The sequence below is a fragment of the Pteropus medius genome, unplaced genomic scaffold (genome assembly GCF_902729225.1).
Source record: "Pteropus medius unplaced genomic scaffold, Ma_sr-lr_union100, whole genome shotgun sequence".
NCBI classification, from domain to species: Eukaryota; Metazoa; Chordata; class Mammalia; order Chiroptera; family Pteropodidae; genus Pteropus; species Pteropus medius.
In genome coordinates, this window is record NW_024347788.1 from 3,188,316 (window position 1) to 3,208,130 (window position 19,815).

At 30.6% G+C, this 19,815-nt stretch overlaps 1 protein-coding gene across 5 annotated transcripts in view; it reads right to left on the minus strand.

Moving 5' to 3' along the window:
* The window catches only part of PCDH17 (protocadherin 17), a 92,428-nt gene that overhangs the window by 43,334 nt on the left and 29,279 nt on the right, over positions 1-19,815 (minus strand). For 4 of the 5 annotated variants that reach the window (XM_039877173.1, XM_039877171.1, XM_039877170.1 and 1 more), the window contains 2 exons: positions 14,491-14,549; positions 14,185-14,357 (listed from right to left, as the gene is read on the minus strand). In XM_039877173.1, the coding sequence (XP_039733107.1) occupies positions 14,185-14,357; positions 14,491-14,549 (232 nt within the window). The remainder of the gene's footprint in view (positions 1-14,184; positions 14,358-14,490; positions 14,550-19,815) is intronic. The other variant, XM_039877172.1, reaches the window with a different exon arrangement.

Here is a 19,815-nt window from a genome sequence, read left to right on the forward strand (position 1 = left end):
GAATTAATGACTATGCCATATTATTGAAGTGAATTTGGGTAGGGAACTCATATCAGAGAAAAATTGGTTACATCTGATGAAAATAATATATCATTCAAACATTGATGGTATTTACAAATGTATCCAGTATTCAAATACAGTGATAATATGTAAGTTATAAATATACTGAAATGAATTTACATATTTATATTGATAACACTATAGTTTAAAAAACTAATTAGGTAAAATACATAACCTCTATTAAAAAAATTATTACATATAAACTAAAAAAAAGAACTCGCCCTATGGCTTAAAAAGAAAACCTACCTTTTTAAAAAGCTGCTTGTTTCATTCTTTTCAACATTAAAAAATTTGTAAACGATGATTAATAAAATAGTGTCATGTGAACACAAAAATAATTAGGTTGATAATGGATTTTGAATATTCTTGTGTTAATAAATTTATGTGAAAATGTATTATTATACATTGTTTATACTTTTTGTAATTTTAAGGACAAGTCTTACTAGAGATGGTATAATTTCTGGGCACAAATACATTTGAGAAGTTAATGATTTCCTGATGAATATAGGCTAACAGTAATTTAAAAAATAAGAGGTTTTGTCATTCAAATTTGGAAGAAAAATATACACATGCACATGAACTCACATACATTTTTATACATAGATGTGTGAGTATAAAGCAGAAAATAAATTCGGTAATCAAAACATGGAAATTCAAAGTTATATCTTATAAAAAAAAATCTCGTAGATGTGTTTCCAAACCTCTAGAATTTTACGTAGCCTAGTTTTTAAAAATCTCTGTATTTCATTGAAGAGGCAGGCAGCAGAACCATAGCAATGTTATCCTCAGTAAAATGCATATAAAGTCCATATAAAGAGCAAAAAACAATAATACTAGATACTGGGGCAGAGCAAGTCAGAATAATAATAATAATAACGAATAATAATAATAATAAATAATGGCAATTAATCAGATGACTATATGCGGTACTGAAAAACTCTTCATACCTCTATACACTTAGACGTAGAGAATCAGATTCAACTCTACTTTCAGAAGTAAAATACCTTATTTTCAACTTAAAAATACTAGTATAACTGCTTTGTGAACTTTCTGTTGCACATTATTATTGAACGGGGTAAATAGCACAAGGGACTAGAATGGAAAAGCACAGACATGGCATCAGACAGACAACTGCTACACCACTAAGGGCATCAACCGCAGGCAAGTTACTTCAATTCTCTGATGATCAGGCTTTTCATCTATTAAGGGAAATAACAGTCATCTCTTCCGCTTGTCACGAAGACAAATTTATTTAAAAGTACTTGGTGCAGTGATTGATTTATAGTAGATGTTCAATAAATGTTTTTTTATTTAATTCTTCATTACTTCTAGCTGATCTTTTGTTATCTGATAGAATAAGTTCCTAAAGTTGTCATGTATTTTAATCTTTTAATGGTTTAATTAAGGTTTATACTTAAGGTAGGGTTGACAGCTAGGCCGTAAAATAAAAATGAAAGACAAAAATCAACTTTGATCCTTATCGACAAATATAAATGGATGGTACTTTGAATTGAGTAATCTTTCTTTTGAGTTGTGTTTTATATTCAGAATGATTTCAGTAAAAACTCTTGGGCATGGCAATTAAATTAAATGATATTATGATAGACAAAAATTAGAAAATATTAAACACATCCCTGCCTTTTTGAAACTTGGTGAATAATCGGTTTGGTCATTGGTCTCCTCTGGTCTATTATTAATTGATCATTTTAAAACGAAAATCCGATCAGGTGACTCCAATCAAAATAAAGTTTTTAATTGCCTATAGAATCATATTCAAACTCCTTAGTATGGCATTCAAGGTCTTTCATAATCTGACCTTAACCCATTCATTTGGTCCAATAGAATTATCTTCATTGTAAATCTACACCTGATATTCCAATAAAAATATTTCTACTTACTTGCCATTGTTGGATTATATTTGGTCTGACTTGCCACACCTCTAAATCTTTGCTCATTTATTATCCCAGCTTCAAGTACTCAGTTCACATTATATCTTGTAGTCCTACTCTACTTTCAAGACCCTATTAAAACAACATTGAATTAATGCCCTATTCATTTCTCTAACAGAATTAATTTTACTCATACATGTATCATAGTATTTAATTAATGGAATTACAGCTACATGGATAGAGAAGTGACATCTTCAGTGACTAAACACCTTGTAGGCAGAGCATCATATATATGAATGTTGAAATAATACTTATCAAATTAATTTATTCATGAATTAATTAATGACAATGAGATCAGCCCCTGAGTAGAAGTCCTAATATAACACCATGAGTTAAAAAAATATATATCAGATATATTCATTTAGTGATTATATTCACTCTATTGCTTATTGCTTTCATATAGTGTTGAGTAATACTTGTATACATCACAAAATCATTTTGAATGTGTTAAAATTTTCTAAAGTTTTATTGCTATCCTATTCTTAAATATTTTTTAAAATGTTACCTTATAGGAGTAAAAAGTCAGATGTCTAAAGAATATTATGTAATAAACACAGTAATTAAAATTAGTCAAGAAACGACTCAAGACAAAAATAAATAAATAAAACAATTTCATCTCTCAACATAAATTTTCAAAACCTCAAACAAAATAAAATCCCAGGCAGACAAATCAATTTTCATGAAATATGTATTTTGTTTTAAAAATATACTCTGTATAGAGGCAGGGGCATATTTGTTATCAGTCTGCAAATCCTAAAAGAACTACTCAAAATGATCTTATGAACTGATTAAACATTTAAATGTTCCCAGATTATTTTTTGGCTTGCCAAAGTAAATATTTATCCTATTAAAACTATTACAGGGATAGTAGGCCATTTTTTCTATGTTTGGTCTGAAGCAAGACCCTAATTAAACATTTCTATTATGATTTAATAGGAAACTGATAAAATCACTTCTTCTGGTGGTAGATAATATTGTTTTCATTACATCACTACTTGAGTTATATATCATCAGTGTAACCTATCAAGAATTTTAAAAAGCAAAAATCCTAACATATAAATTAAGTACAAGCCTACGGATTCCTTGTCCATAATTTTGAAATTCAAAAAAATTTCAGACCTGGCAGTTACTTTGATACTTATTTGATGGCCAAAATGGACTTGAACTGACATTGGGCTGTTTATATTATTAATTTCTTCCATTTAACATGAATATTCAGATTTGTCACTAAAAAATTGTCAATGTATTTGTCAATACTGCCACAAATCCCAGAAGGGGTATTATCTAATATATGAAATATACATTATATCACTTTTCTAAAATCTCAAATATTCTTAACTCTAGAAAACTCCTAGTTCTAAGAATTATAGGCCTACACATCACATCAGCTTTCAAAAATTCATGCAAGCTATGAAATTGAAAAGTATAGGAGGAATAAATTCGAGCATGCTAATATGTTTGCTTTGATATATTACAAATTTTGATTTCTTGTGTTTTAACAATTATAAATACTAAATAATGGGTGTATCTGTTTTTGACAGATGAGCACCTCGCAGTAAACCACCTTGATAATTTCCTGAGCACAACTTGCTTTTCACAAATCCGAGTCATTTGTATTATGTGAAATAATGAGATTTGTGGCAGTATTGACAAATACATTGACCATTTTTTAGTGACAAGTCTGAATATTCATGTTAAATGGAAGAAATTAATAATATAAACAGCCCAATGTCAGTTCAAGTCCATTTTGGCCATCTAATAAGTAACAAAGTAACTGCCAGGTCTGAAATTTTTTTGAATTTCAACTTTGCCTTGTACTTTATAGAGAAGATTGCAGCCACTTCTTAGAGTTCTTTATAATCATTTTCCCTTTACCTCTGCATTGTTGTTTATCTCTTAAAATTTCTTTCTTTCTGCTGGCCTCAGGCTTAGTCTCAGAAAAAGAGTTTACTTTAAAGCTAGCATGCTCCAATGACTATCTTTTATTCAACCTTTCTAATTGGATCATTTGCCTAAGTATATTATACTCAGTTCCCTTACATAACAATTAAAATATTTTCCACTCATGATACCATCTTCTTTAGCTAAGCTTTTTTTTTCCTTTTCTTCCTCTTATTCCATTATTTGCTAATCTTCCAGAAGTAATAGAAATTGCTATGTCCAAGGCTTGACCATACTTTCATGGCACACACTTTTGAAATCTCTTTTTTTTTTCATTACTTTATCATAACGCCTCTCATAGAAATCAAGATTGGCCTGTCAGTTATTCAATAGCATAGTGGTTCCTTGGGACTCATTTTCTTGGACTTCTCTAAAGAATGTGTATGTATCTTCTGGTCTGCCTTTGATTACTGTGACACTATGGTTTCCTACTTTCTCCATTCCTTACCGACCATCTCTTTTGTGTTTTCATTGGCACCTCTTCTTCCTTTTGTCCACTCCCCTCTGGACACATTGACCTATTCATTATCCCCCAAATATTATTTATATTTTGCATATTCCATGATTATGTTTATGCATTTGTTGTAATTGTTCTATCAAAGTAAAAACTGTTCATTCCTTAAGTCTGAGCTCACTTTTCATCTTTTATAAAGCCTTTGTTGAATAATTGTCAGTATTCTCTCCCTCTTGAAATTTTCAGGCCTTTTCATTTATACCTAAACACCGCCACATTATTTTCTACATTTTATTATATGTTTGTTATATATTTTATTTCCATCATTAGCCTATGAGTTCTGTGAAAATGGCCTTCTGAGTATCAAGAAGGTTCAGGTAGGAACTTCATCCTCATTTGAGTGTAAGCTCCATACGAGCAGGAATATTTGTTTTGCTTACTACTCAATCCTTGACAGTTGGAGAAGCACCAGCACATACTAGAAACCCAACAAATATTTGTTGAATAAATATTCAACATAGCACCTAAGATAGTGTCATGTGCATGATAGGTACTATACAAAAAACTACTGAATTACAGTAAAAATTGAAAACAAATGATTCCAAGTGAAATATCCTTTTCTTCAAAATAGTGAGCCTTGGAAGTTATACATTTATACCAGACCACATATTTTGAGACAGTCCTCAGAACTAGTTTGTGAATCCTAAAATAAAACCAGCTCAGTATCATTTTGTTTTTAATAAAACCAGCATTATCCAGCCTTACTTAATGTATTCATTTAATTTGGCTATCAATTATATTTGGCTGGAAGTGAAATCTAAAACTCTAGGCTTCAAATAACTCATCAAGAGAGTCTTCAGATTTTGGATCTTCATAAAACATATTGAATATATATTTCTTGGCAAGTTGAGTGATTATTGAACTCTTCCCTTTCCCAACTTCTGGATATTGTATCCTGCAGGAGTCTGTCCTGGACTCTATTCTCCCAATAATCCTGGATTCCAGCCTCCTGGGTTCTTTTTTTCCCAATAATACTTCTCATTAATTCACTTTGATTTAAGTATGACTCCACCTCAACAGCTTCCAAGTTTATACTTCTTGATTTCTTTAACTGCAAAACTGTAATTTCCAGTTGCCTCTTCTGATACTCACCTAAACACTTCTTTTTTCTTCCCAATAGTTTTCCCCTTGGTGATCTCACCTTGCCTTCACCACTTTAGTAAACTGAAGTAAGTTCACCAAGTCATAACTCTAAGATTCACTGTCGTATCATTTTAAACTACTTCACTGTGTTCTGAAAGGTCTCTCAAAGATCTGATTAACTGAAGTTTTATTTTTGTTTTTATTTTTCCTAGTATCTTTGAGTGGTAAAGTTTTTTCAGTAAGTCAATTCCAGTATTCAAACAAACATTGACCATTTGGAGAAAATGCAAAAAGTTTCAAACATGTATGGGTTAATTTAATATATGTGGTATATATGTACTACATAAAAACTTAAAAGCATTAAACAATTCAAGCAATAGCCCATTAATTTGAGCATCAAATGATTATTTTCTTTAGAAATCCTTATTCCAAAATTAATTTTAAATGAATACTGAGCAATTTATTATAATCATAAAAGTATTGGCATATAATAAAAGGAGGTTTTAATCTTTCACCTTATTCCATTCCTTTTTACTAATCTGGGCTTCATTTTATCTTGCCTTGGGCTATTTCCTCAGCTTCTAATTGTATAAAAATAATTTATTTGCCATAAAAATAATTTCTTTAAAATGAAACTTTGAACTAATACTTCCTAAAACTCCAATGGCTCCTCCCCAGTCAACCCATCACACGGCTTTTCGTACTCTCCCCAGTCTCAGACTCACCAATCCTAGTCTGACATATCATTATTCAACTACACCTAACAGCAACTTGCCATACAGCACTTTGCGCATCTCTGTTTCTGAGAGTGCCCTGTTATCCTCCCTTCTCTAACTTCGCTCTGACAAGTGAGTTAAACTAAAGGATCAGCTCTCCTTTTCCAGGAATTTCCTATGATTCTCAAATCTGGGCTGGGTGTTCATTTTCATGACCCTATTAATATTTGGGGCATAGTGTCACTGCACCTACTTCATAGTTTACATGTCATATTCTCTTAAAACAGTCTGAGCTCCTTGAGGACCCAAGCTATACCTTAGCTCATGTTTTTATCCTTGCACAGTTGTTTATTGAAAGAAAAAAAAATCGATTAAATAAATGAATGAATGAAAATCTCTCCTAGAATCACTACCCCTTAATGCACTAAGAAATTATTAGGGATCCACAGTTAGAATTGTAGGTATTGGGCCCTACAATTATATATTTATATATATATATATATATATATATATATATATATATATATATATATATATATACTCAGTGACAAATAACACAGTAATGTCAATGTATACACTTGAAATGATACATTTTACTGATCTTTAAAGCTTTTGTTCAATATATATAAAACATGTGAATATATTATTTATTCAAAGAATATGAAAGAATCAAGAATCAAGTTCCCAAGCATTGCTGCTGACATCTTCAGACTAAAAAAAATGAAATTTGATGACAAATCTGAAGCACCTGCTTGGAGACACTGAGATCTCAATTTTGTGTTATAGGAATGATGTGGAAGAATAGAAAGAGTTATAAACCAGAAAATTATAAACCTGGAACTAATACTACTTTTACCAACTAGAAGACTATAGAGGTTACTTAATCCGTTTGTTGTTTTACCTACAAGATATAGAAGTTATACTTCAAGGATTCTTCTTACCCTAATGTTTTGTAATATAGCTTTCATAAGAACAGAGTACCTGCAATATTAAAATATGTTATCAAAGAGAAATAATGGAAAATTTCTGGGAGGAGTTTTATCCTATTAACATAAGCTTCTTACAGTTCTTAATTAACAGATGAGCTAACAACCATTCTAGATGTTCATCGTTTATGGACATACTCAAAGTTTCATAAAAATTTACATAAATTAGAATAGAATTATATATATAGTTATAAAAAAAAAACACGTAAAAAGTAGAATCCTCTGATTATGTGGGAGTATTTGAGAGAGATGATAATGCTAAGGCTGGAAAAGGTGTCTCTGCCTCAAGAAAGAGGCAAAATGAGCTTGAAGAGTTTGGGAAATACTGTCCCAACGTTTCCTAATTGGAATGTTTTAGCAAATGTCATTGCCATGCTAGCTAAAAGTAAAAGAATCTCAAAATCACATCGAGTCTATAGTAAATCACGCAACACTTGTTAGGAAGGCTTTACGATGAGTGACAAATGTGAGGGTGATAAAATCTCTATTTTCATGATACCAGCTGCTGGCTTCGAGAAGCAGATGTTTGCACACGAGAAAAAGAGATAGCATTGAAACTTTTAAAGTTAGGTGAACTATAGGACAGTTGCGAAGTTTGGTAAGCAAAATTAAACTGAAGCTGTTCACAGTTTGGGGACCATTTTTATCCAGTAAAATGTAAAGTCAGATGAATTCTGAGACTCCTGAGAGACAGCATAGGCAGGTGGGAAAATGATATCGAGGTGCTCTTAGATAAATGCAGCCTAATAAAAACGTACAGAGCTTGAACATAATACACATTTTGGGCAAATAATACAATTTATTAAATGCCACATATGCTAGTCATAAAGCAGCAGTGCCTTTACAAATTCATAAGTGATTTCTTTCAGGCATTAAATATTCAACAGTTCCTTCTTGCCCCCATATATGGACAGTGATTTTCCATTTCCTTCCTAAGATAAATTTATTATTGATAAATTTATAAGAGCATTTCTTTTTAAAATTATTTTCAGAGGTTGCCAGAAGTCTGCTGAGAGGACAGGCATTGTCATTGCCTTCTGGTTCCTGCTTATGTGGAGGTGGATTTACTATTGCCTGTTACGGGAAGGTCTGGGAAAAGATGTTGCTTGATTGGAAGGCTCCATAATGCAGAATAGAAAACAGAGCAAAAGCTTGAGAATATAAAAGTACTATCCTAGTACTTTTCTATTCAGGGTCAGTTCCAGGGGAAGTTGCAAAGTAGGTCAAGTTTGTATTCAGTGTCTTAATCCTCTGTCTCCATAACTTCCTCCCTAATCCTGAATGTATGGTTCTGCCCTCACTCGGTTTGACAAGAATCTCAACTGCTATTCTCTCATTTCTCTACTACTGCTCTTTTAAATAGCTACTTCACGGTAAAGTATAGGTTGTGGGAATTTGTCACTGTTTTCTTTCCAGACATAATTAGAAATATGGTGAAACTGCACTCATTATGCAGTGAACTAGGAAGGGAGATTTAAAGGAGTGGAGCTCAGAGCCTTGCCAGACTCTGAAATCATATAACAGATACTGCAGTCGTTTCAGCGAGCCTACTCCTGTTTTGAATATAGAGCCTACAAGCAAAATGCAAGCGCTGACTTAAAGAAAAGAAGGAACAACAGAAAACATCTATTAGCTTTAGGTTTTATGGTTTTCTAGAATTTCTTCTGGGAAGATGAAAGGCAACCCTTAAAAATGTAATTTAGTTTAAAAACTGAAATTTATTGAAGCAAACCTGGCTTATTAGGAATTTTATTTTCAACTTTTTATTGATTTTAGTTTTATTAGATTTTAATCAGGGATTCTATTGTGAAATGTTTTGAACCCAAAATGTAATTTAAGAAGTCAGATTTTCTAGCAGTAGAGAGAGAACAGGGGAGGCAAAGAATTGAATAGAAAAAAAAAGAGAAATTATAAGGCAATTAAATAAAATGAGAAATAAAAAGACTTTGACTAAGCAACTCCTGAGGATCTGTAAAGTTCTGACTAAGCAACTCCTGAGGATCTGTAAAGTAGCCAGGGACCGGCTACTCAATTGGGGAGGTTCAATTCCAGACAGTAACACTTTCACTGCAATCCTGGGCAAGGGTTGTCAACAGTCACAATGTACAATGCTAGTCCACTAACTTAAAGCCACAAGAACTTGGTTTCGTCACTTATAAAGATAATAGAAGACTGATTATCCTTGGAAAACTGAGAACTGTCATTTGGTATCAAAAAGGAGTTCAGAGAAATCACAAGTCAGCATTTATAAAAACTGTACATTTATTATTTGGGAATCGATACAAACTACTAAATTTTAGAGAAAGTTTATTAAATCTTTTTAAAAGAAGAAACAGTTATTGCTAACAATCAAAATAATTTACAGGGCTTTTAGTGGATAGAATTCAGAGATGCAGTACTTCTTTAAAGAAGTCAAAGTTCGAATAGTATTCTGAGGCATAAGAAGTAAATTACCTTAAAATTTTTTGTAAGTTGTATTCTTTATAAAACTGTATGTGACTCTTCTTTACAGAAATAATGTAAGTATTTTTATTAGTTCCTTATAAATTTTTTTTCTTATTTCAAAATATAAAATCAGCAAAATAAGATCAAATGTGTGTTGATCAATTTTCTGTGTCATTTTTTGATAAATAATGCTTTTTTTTTGTACATTTACCTTTCTAACTAGGTAATGTCCTATCATTATATACATTTACCTTTCTAACTAGGTAATGTCCTATTATGATACTGTACAAATTCCAAAACACATTTGTACATTTACCTCTCTAACTAGGTAATGTCCTATCATGGTACCGTACAAATTCCAAAACACTTGGGTTACTTTTATCTACCTATCATCTACTTATCTACCCACTGACCTAAAATAATACTTGATGAAGGAAATGTGGAGATAACCTATTTAAAAAAAAAAAAAAAAAAAAAGATAGTAAAAAATGCAATCAAATAGAAAGAAAATAAGTTCATTATCTGAGAGTTTTTCCTTTTTTTTTCAATCACAGTAAGAGAAACTAAAATAACCTCTTTCTATTAGAGAGTTTATTAACATAAAATCCTTAAAGCTATCTTTGAGTGTAATGAAATACATCACACCTTCAACTAACTACTGAACCCTTTCAAATGTTTTTTGCTAAAATAATGGGCAACAAATACTCGTGCTGCATATTTAGGATGATTAAACTGATGTTAGCAAAAATACACAAGTATCAGGAACCAAACAAATGGGAAAAATCTAACTGCACAAAAGGAGGAAAAAAGATAACCTTTGAGCTTATAAAAATAAAATCTCAAAAGGTCTATGTCATCGGCAAAAGAAAATCAGTATTAGAATAAAAAATTTCATTGAAAATGTGAAGATTCATTCTGGAATTGATTTTAATTTCTAAGTTAAAGAAATATTTCAATTTAGAAATGGAATATTATTTTTCTTAATTGAGATCATTTAATAGGAACAGAAATCAACTAAACTAATACAGAAAAGGTAAAATATAGTATGCTACTATTTTTTAATTGAAATCTGTTAAAGCATTGCTACAAATTTTTAGTAAGAGAAATAGACTCATAAACAGGTTTCCTTTTGTTTGGCTCTTAGTTTTTCCCCTAAGAGGAAATCTACTTTTGGTTCTTAGGAGATTTTTAAAGGTATTAAAGATTAGGATTTAACATTTGAAATCTGACATGAGACAATTGTTTGAATACAGCTGTCATCATCTTCCATCTATAAAGAAAATTATTCTTTCTAGGTGTGCATTGAATTAATTTGGCATTGCCTCTCATGATGCTTTTCAAATAAATTAACAGAGTACATTGACCAAGACAGTGGCTGATTGCTTCTTCAAACATTTTAACATTATTTCTGAGTGAATCATTTATTATGTGAATGGTATAAAGCATTGGTTAAGAGAGCAGGGTCTGAAGGCATGTTATTTTATTTCTAATGTGGACTTCACTACTTGTAACTGCAGAACATTGAGAAAGTTTCTTAATAGCTATTAAATGTGAGAGTAACAGTATTTACCTATCCATAAATGTGATGAAAACTAAACAGGATAATAAGTTTTAAGTACTGAATAATTCATTCACTGCATATGAACTATTTTAATGTTCTCCTCCAAGGTTCTCATACTTGAACTCGGGTTTTAAATTACTCTTCTATGTTTATTTGATATATGGTTGAAGCAATAAATCAGAATATCTATTTGAGGAAATTCTCCCATTTGGAGACAAAGATGTATAGAAAATACGTAAGTTTTGGCCATATCTTGACCTAGGATAAAATTACAACATGCTATGCATGTTAAGAAATTTTTCTTAATCTCAGTTTTAATATCTGTACAATAATAATAACTATTTTAGAGTTTACAGGTTAAATAAGCTAATGTTAAAATGAAGCTGGCACAGTTTATGGTATGTAGTAAGAATGTAGTAAATGCTAGCTCCTTCTCTGAATCTAGATACAAAAACAGATAGATAAAAACATAAATAGAAGAAAGATAGATATAGATAGATGATAGATGATGATAGATGAATAGATGGCGAATAGGTGATGATAGATAGATAGATAGATAGATAGATAGATAGATAGATAGATAATAGATTAATTGATAGATAAAAGAAGATATAGATAATGGAGAGAAAGAGATGTATGAGAAGCAGAGATAGATAAGAAGATAGATGAGGGATATAGCTAAATAAGAGATGAGAGATGGAGATGGAGATGGAGAGAGAGAGAGAAATAGAAACGGAAATTTATCTCTACTTGTTACTTGTAGTTTCTTAAAGGCAGGCTCCAACTCAAATCTATTTTTGACATTCCCGAAGAATCTAACTTTCCTTATATATTGAAAGCATTTGATAAATATTTATTAAATAAGTGCATTAATGAATCTAATCAATAAATAAAATACTATTTTAGCTAACCCTTTAAATTCATGTTTTAAAGTAGAAGTCAGTCTCTCTTCCACATAATTCATAGATTACTGAAGTGTGGCTTTCAGATTCATAACTTTTCCATGTTTATTAATAAAAATGTGTGGCTACTACTTGTTTTACCAGAGACATTTCTATTGGCATTCTCACTCATAGATTAGCAATATTTTAGATGTAATATTAATTGAAATATATGCCAAATATGTGTTTTTTCAAGAATAGACACCTTCCTAAGATACTACTTTTTGAAATCAAAAATTAAGAAAAAAAAACAAACACCTTTTCAGGATAAATTATATTTTTAAACATAAACGAAATCACTTTCTTTTTCTAGAGGGGTCTCTTCCATTCCCATCAAATACACTGCTCAGTTAATGGATGAAAAGGAATTATAGCATTAATGTGAGTAGCAGTGTATTGGTTTTTGTTTTTGATTAACAAAGTTTCTCATGAAAATGACAATAAATACAAACTCTTTACTTACTCTGCAGCTTTACAAATAGTAGCCAAGAAATTATCTGTTACTCACCATATGTTATACAGATAGATGGGTCTATCTTAAGGTGTGTATTCACATAGCAAGATTCAACAACCTATTATTTAAAATGTGTCTAAAAGATTCATATATTATAATATTGCATAGTCATAACCCACAAGACCATGTAAGTCACTTTAAGTAAACATTAAAATTTGCAGGATCTGTGAATATTAGATAAATATTTAAATAGCTTTTGCTTAAAAAATTTAAAAAACAATATTGCATTGGTAAAAGTCAGGAACAAAAAAGTTATCTGGCACTTGTTATTTAGAAAAGAAGGTTTTTGGGAAGATCAACCTTAAAATAAATCCAACATAATTATACTCAGTGCAGAAATATTTATATGTATATATATTTATTTATTTTTTTATTAAATATATGTTTGCATGTGTATGTTTGTATTAAAATTTCAACATGATTTAAAAAGTTAGTAAACATTATATCCGCTAAAGTATGTGTGAAAGGATGGACTGCACTACAAGCAAAAATTTACTTTCTATAAATCATCAATTAATAAATGACTTAGCAGCTATGTGCACTTAGTATAAATATAGTTTATTAAAAAACTGACGATAAGTATTAAATATATTTAAATACTGTTAATATTTTGAATGTTAACATATTAACTAGTATACATCTGTAATTCCGAAATCCAATTCTCATAATAGTTTTTTTCATTTTTTTAAATTAGACACACAAAAACTACTCATAGTTTCTAAATCTTAGAAATAAAAGTAGTTTAATTCTCTTTGAGTGAATCATTAGCAAATATTCCATTGTGTTTGAAACAACAAAAACATCAAAATTATAAAAAGGCATATAAATGAATAAATTGAAAATAGACTTTTGGAAAAAATATACATATTTATTAAGAAGTATCTCTTTTTTATCCCTACCCGGGTAAACAAATTCATGATTATTTGATATTTACGAAGATTTAAGTAAACTAAAACAAAAAGAGTGGAAACTCTCGCTTAGCTGTTACTTGACTCTTTAAAAACTACTTAAAAGCTAAAATTCACACTAAAAATAAACCACCATTAAGAACTATAAAATTCCAACCAAGTTTTCATTTCACCTAAAAGTGCTGAATTTACAATTTTAATCCTGTAATTTAGTATATTAAAATGTGCATACCTAGCTAATATATGCCATATTATTTTTCCTTGTTAATAAAATGCAAAATAGGAACATTTATGGCACATTCATGAAGATAAAAACAAATCTAATGACTTTGCTTAATTTCTCATTTTAAGAAGATTAAAGACTAATATCCACAGCCTTCCTTTTTCTGTTGTTACTGAGGTACTGAACAGTTGCTTTTTGTCTGGGACAAACTTGGGATTTTTTGGTTCTTTTGATACATTATCATTGGCCCATTCCACTGTGAGAGATTGCAACTCTAGTACTAATAGGTTTATAAGGATTGCTTAAGCTTTATACTTGGTAAGCATTGGAAGGCTTCACTCACCTTGTTCAAGTGGTTGGCTTTTAGTTGAAGTAGTTTTCATCTTGAGTGCCTCCCTAACAGACATGTCACAGCAGGAGCCTTTGTTAGTGTCTTGGTCACTGTCAGCCTGATCACTGTCCCCGTGCCCACTGTCTCTCAGGCTGGCTCTTTCTGGGTCTTTAAACGTGGAGCTACTGAAATACATATAAAGAAAAAAAAGAGAAAGTGTTGTCTCTACGAGTTTGAATCTGAAGTGTAGTCTCTTGCAAAGCAATTTTGACACGAATGCAAATGGAGAAGCTGAGAAAGTTATTTAATAGGCCTTACCTTTGAACAAACTGCTGCCTGCTGCCCATGTAATTGGGCTCTGCGGGAAAATTGTCTGTCTGCGAAAGAGAAGGAAAAAAATACGTATAGTTGTACACTGGACAAATCTCCTGCAGAGCAACAAGATTTCCTAGTGGAAAAATGATTAATAATTCAAAAATTCCCTTAATCTTCAGATTTGTACATTTTAATTAAATTGGAAATTGCTGACATGTAATTATGTACTCAGAACAATTAAATGATTCCGGTCCACAAATTACCTGTTAAAGTAAACAATGAGCCTGTCATAAGTGGCATTCTCTGTTAGAACCAGGATGGATAGCACTGTGTTGTTTCATTATTTAGATATTAAGATTGAATAGTTGTGGGAGGAGTGGAAAAATGACCTAATTTCTTTATATTAAAAGTGTGAATTATTTAATAATACTCATTTTTAAACATAATTACATCATCTGCTGGGATGCTACGCCTTCCTTGATGTAATATCTTTTTAAAGTCATCCACTCCTCAATTAAGAGATGAGAGGGCCTCGCCTTCAAATTTCACCAATAACAAATATGAGCATGGTACGTATGGTTGAACTCATCTTTATAATCCATTCCCATCTATATCCCTACTATGGAAATTGTTCTCAAACAGGACAATTGAAAGGGACACTACTTTCTGGTTATTAAAAACAAAGTAAAAGAAAAAGAAATAAAATGTTACTTTAAACATGGAGAGTAAAGACACATAAAACAGGCTTGTTTTTTGTGGCTGTTTTTACTGCTTCCAAACTGACATGGAGGTCTGCCAAAAAGAACTGAATTCTCCTTGTATCATGGAACAGAGTCTTTTGGGAGAAAGAGACTGGATCTTTCATAGATCTCCCTATACTGTACATTCATACACATTACTTCTTCTTGCAGCTGACTCGGTGACAAAGGTTCTCCTGTTTTCTGCATCACTTCATATTACACCATTGTGCTCTGAAGCAGCTATGGGTTCCTACAAGATCATCCAGCATGCAAGGATCAGTGACACAGGATCATGCAATTCAGGAAGCAGAGGGCCCAAGGTAAGGCTTAATGTAGCGCAATATGTGTTTTCCTTATAAATAAGACTAATTTAAACTATCGGTACTTTTTTTTCTTCCCATGTAATAATTTAAATTATTTAGCTTTTTGAACTATTACTGGGGGTGGGGGGAACATGTTAGGAGTAACAACTTAAAATATTAAGTTTCATTGTCTGTTAGAAGTTTGGAGACAGAAAAAAACCCTTACAAATTTCTTAATTTGTAATCCTTTTTTGTTGTTTTTGAAATGAATTTTATCAAAATAAATGCAAAGAAGAAGGTAAAAAGGATAGATTCATTTTTCATTCCTACTCCGATTTCATTGGTAGTTAGTAGCAGACATTTTTGAATAACATGTTTTATTAGTTTCTAGATTCTGTGAAACACCTTATTTTTCATTTTCCAAATGACAAACTATCACTTTTTAAAGAATAACTTGATCATTAAAAAAATAATAGTGGAAACCAACACTGGAGGCAAAAAAGTTTGCGAAAGAATTTTTCTCATTTTTAAAATTATAATTACTTAGAAATTCCACACTTTAATAAAATCCAGTTCATCTTTGGAATTGGTCAAACACATGTATCCAACTCATTATTGCTGTCAATCAAAAGCTAAGTATGAGTATCTTAGAATACTGCAGAAAAATACAATCTTGGGTGGTAAGGAGAGAGTAAAAAGTAAAGTGGAAGAGGAAACTCCAGTTAGAAAATATAAGTGCTCTTAAAAGTAATCTTGCGATTTTAATAGCTTAAGAAGGTGGAGCCTCGTGGGAAGTGGATCCCTGTTCAGTGTGACACTGGGAGAAACACTGAAGAAACTTGTCTTTCCCTGTTCTGATAGGGACGGTATCTAAAAATGTTCGCATATTATTAAAGTTCTGAGAAGTTATAATAACACAAGAGAATTTAAAAAATAAAATATTTTTTCTCATTGATTAAAGAGCTGTTTTTAAATTATATATGTGTGTGTGTATATAAGCTTGTGTGTGTATATGTGTATCAGTGTTTGATGAACATTGGGATATGGTATTACTACCAAATATCATTTTGATGAAAATCGAAAAACAAGAGGAAGTTAGAAAAGAAGGGATTTTGAAGAGAAAGACAGAGAATGAAAATAACAGCAGTGAGAAAGGCAAGGAAAAAATAGAGAGAGAGGAGGAAGAGAGAAACAAAAAGATACATGAAGGAGGAATAAGGTTGGAGGGAAGTAAAAAAGAAAAACACAAAAAAATATATAAATTGTTTTATTATTATAGAATTTCACAAAGTATAATTTTAAAGTGTGCATCCTAATCAAGGGTAAGGTATCATATATTTACTAATAATGCTTGCATTCATCCATTAAAATAGGTAGGAATATGAGAGATTGTGTGTCTGTTTATAATTACCGTGACAAAAAGCCATTTGGCTTTAACAAACATATAACTAATTCACTATAAAAACCACAGTGGCTTTAATACAGAAAATAACATTTTTATTATCCAGGCTCCAAGGGTGTCAGAAAACACATTTAAAATAATCTGAATATAAAATTACAGTATTAGCATAGAAAAATGAAAAATAGAGAAAAATAGCCATGTGTATCACAACATCATTTAATTAAGAAGTATTTTCCAACACTGTACTCTAAAAATTTAGTTCTATCTAGTACATTTATAATCTTAACTTTTAAGTCTAGGAAGAAAGTAAAATTTGAGGTCAGCCACTTGTAGCTTTTCACGTCTCAGCAGAATAATTAAATACGAATATTTATAACTCCTGAAAACTTTATCCTTTTCCATACAAACTAATCACTAGAACATTTTCCTCTCAAATTCAGCTTGAACACAGTGAGTTTTAACAATTACTTTTAAAATATATAATTTGTTTATTATAAAAGTGTGTACCCTGAATTGGTGGGTAGTTACAGAAAAGATCTGAAGTAGACATTATAGATATCTTTTTAATCTATTTCAAAGTCAGGAATAAAAAGAGAAAAGTTTTGGAGTTTTGGTAAGTGATTATTTGCTCATAACAGAGCAGATCTACACTTATAAAACTCAGTGTGCCCTTCTATTTTGATTTTTTGTTTCTTGTTATTTCGTTTGATGATAATAATGAAAATTTAGATAGCCTTTCCTTTGTACAGAAAAATAAAAGAAATAAATGAGTTATCCAGCAACCCCACAAAGTGAATATGAATGGTTTCTTTGATTATTTGTCTTTATGCATTTCCCTAACAGCACTCAGCAAATGGTAGTCTATTTACAAATTACACTCAAAAGTCAGAATTTTTATCAGCAGTAGTAAATAGTAAACTATTCCTAGGATATGTCTTCTATAACTTGCTCATCCTTTTAGAACTATGAAAAAAAACTAATGATTATAAAAATGAATGTCTCTGGGAAAGACTAAAAGAAAGCGCCTACTAAAACTGAATCATGTTGGCCAAAATTAGGAAAGCTTTTTATTTCTAGAAGTAGATTAATTAGATATGGCTACTTACATGTGCCTAAAGAAGTTGAACTGAAAATGGACAGTAAAAAATGGCAAATAGATCTTTTAAACTATAAAAATAGTAAAAATAGAAATTTTAAAGTTATAACCAGCATTTGAGAAATTCGACATCTATTAATGATAAAATTGTCAGCAAAATAGAAATAGAAAGAAACTTCCTCAACTATATAAACGGCATCTACCAAAATAAAAAAGTATGACTAATATAATACTTACTAGTGAAAGACTGGAAGTTTTCACCACTGTACTAATCATTGTACTAAAAGTCCTAATAAGTTCAATAAAGCAAGAAAAATGAATAAAGTACACACAAATTGGAAAGGAAGGAAAACAGTTTACAATGTTATTTTATTCAGAGATATTATTTAATGAAGAAAATAAGAAGGAATCAAAATAAATAAACAAAACTTCTTAAAACTAATAAGGTTAGCAAAGTTGCCATATTCAAGGTCTCACATAAAAATCAATTACATTTCTGTATTCTAATAATAAACTTTGGAGATGGAAATTTCAAAAGCAATGCATTTATAATAGCTCCCTAAAAATCAAACTTAGCAAATAAATATTTTTAAAAATATAAGTATAGAATCAGCATGCTGAACATTTCAACAATGAAAGAAACAAATTAAAAAAACCTACACAGATAGAGAAAATATATTGTGTTTATGGATTGTATGTCTTAACAGGGTAAAGATGTCATTGCTCCTCAAATAATCTATACCTGTAACATAGTTCTATTCATACACCTAGCACAATTTTCTGTAGATATCGACAAGAGGACTATAAAATTTGTATGGAAAAACAAAGGAACTAGAATAGCCAAAACAGTTTTTAAAAAGAAGAATAAAGATGAAAGAATTGGACTACCCTATTTTAAGAGTTACTAGAAGCAACACTAAGACAGAGTAGTATCGTTGGTAGAAAAGACACATTGATCAATGGAGCAGACAACACTATCCAGAAGTAGAACACTCATATATGGCCACCTGATTTCTGACAGAGTTGCAAAAGGCAATTTAATAGATAATTCAAAAGAAATGAACTTCAATTTATATCTCCCACTTTATGAAAAGGCAATAAACAAACAAACAAACAAATAAATAAAATCTCAAAATAGATCATAGATCTAAATGTAAAGCATAAAACTATAAAACTTTGAAAGAAAACCTAGCAGAAAATCTTTGTGACCTGATATTAGGCAGAGTTCTTAGACATGACACTGAAAGTGTGATCTGTAGTGGGGAAAAAGACTGTAATTAACCCAATGATTGGGTATTTACTTTAAAAAAATGAAAACTATGCTCATGCAAAGATTTATACATGAATATTTATAGAAATTCTCTTTGCCAAAACTGGAATCAGCCTAGATACCTTTTAACTGTTAAATAGATAGATTGTACTAATATATAATGAAAAACTAGTTAGCAATAAAAAAAATAAACTATTGATGAAACAACTTGGATAAATTTCAAAAGCATTATGTTGGGTGAAAAAAGCCAGTCTCAAAAAATTGCATACTGTGTGATTTACTTATTAGACTTCTAAGAAAAAAGAGAAAAAAAAATACTATTATGAGAAAAAAAAGTTCAGCTGTTGCCTGGTGTTAATGTGACTATAGCATGAAATATAGTGTGAGGATGCTTTTTTGGGTTATGCAATTATTTAGTATTCTGATTGTGATGGTAGTTTCATAGAACTATACATGAGTAAAACACATAGAACTCTACACTCAAAAAAAGATTCATTTTACTGAATGGTAATAAAAGG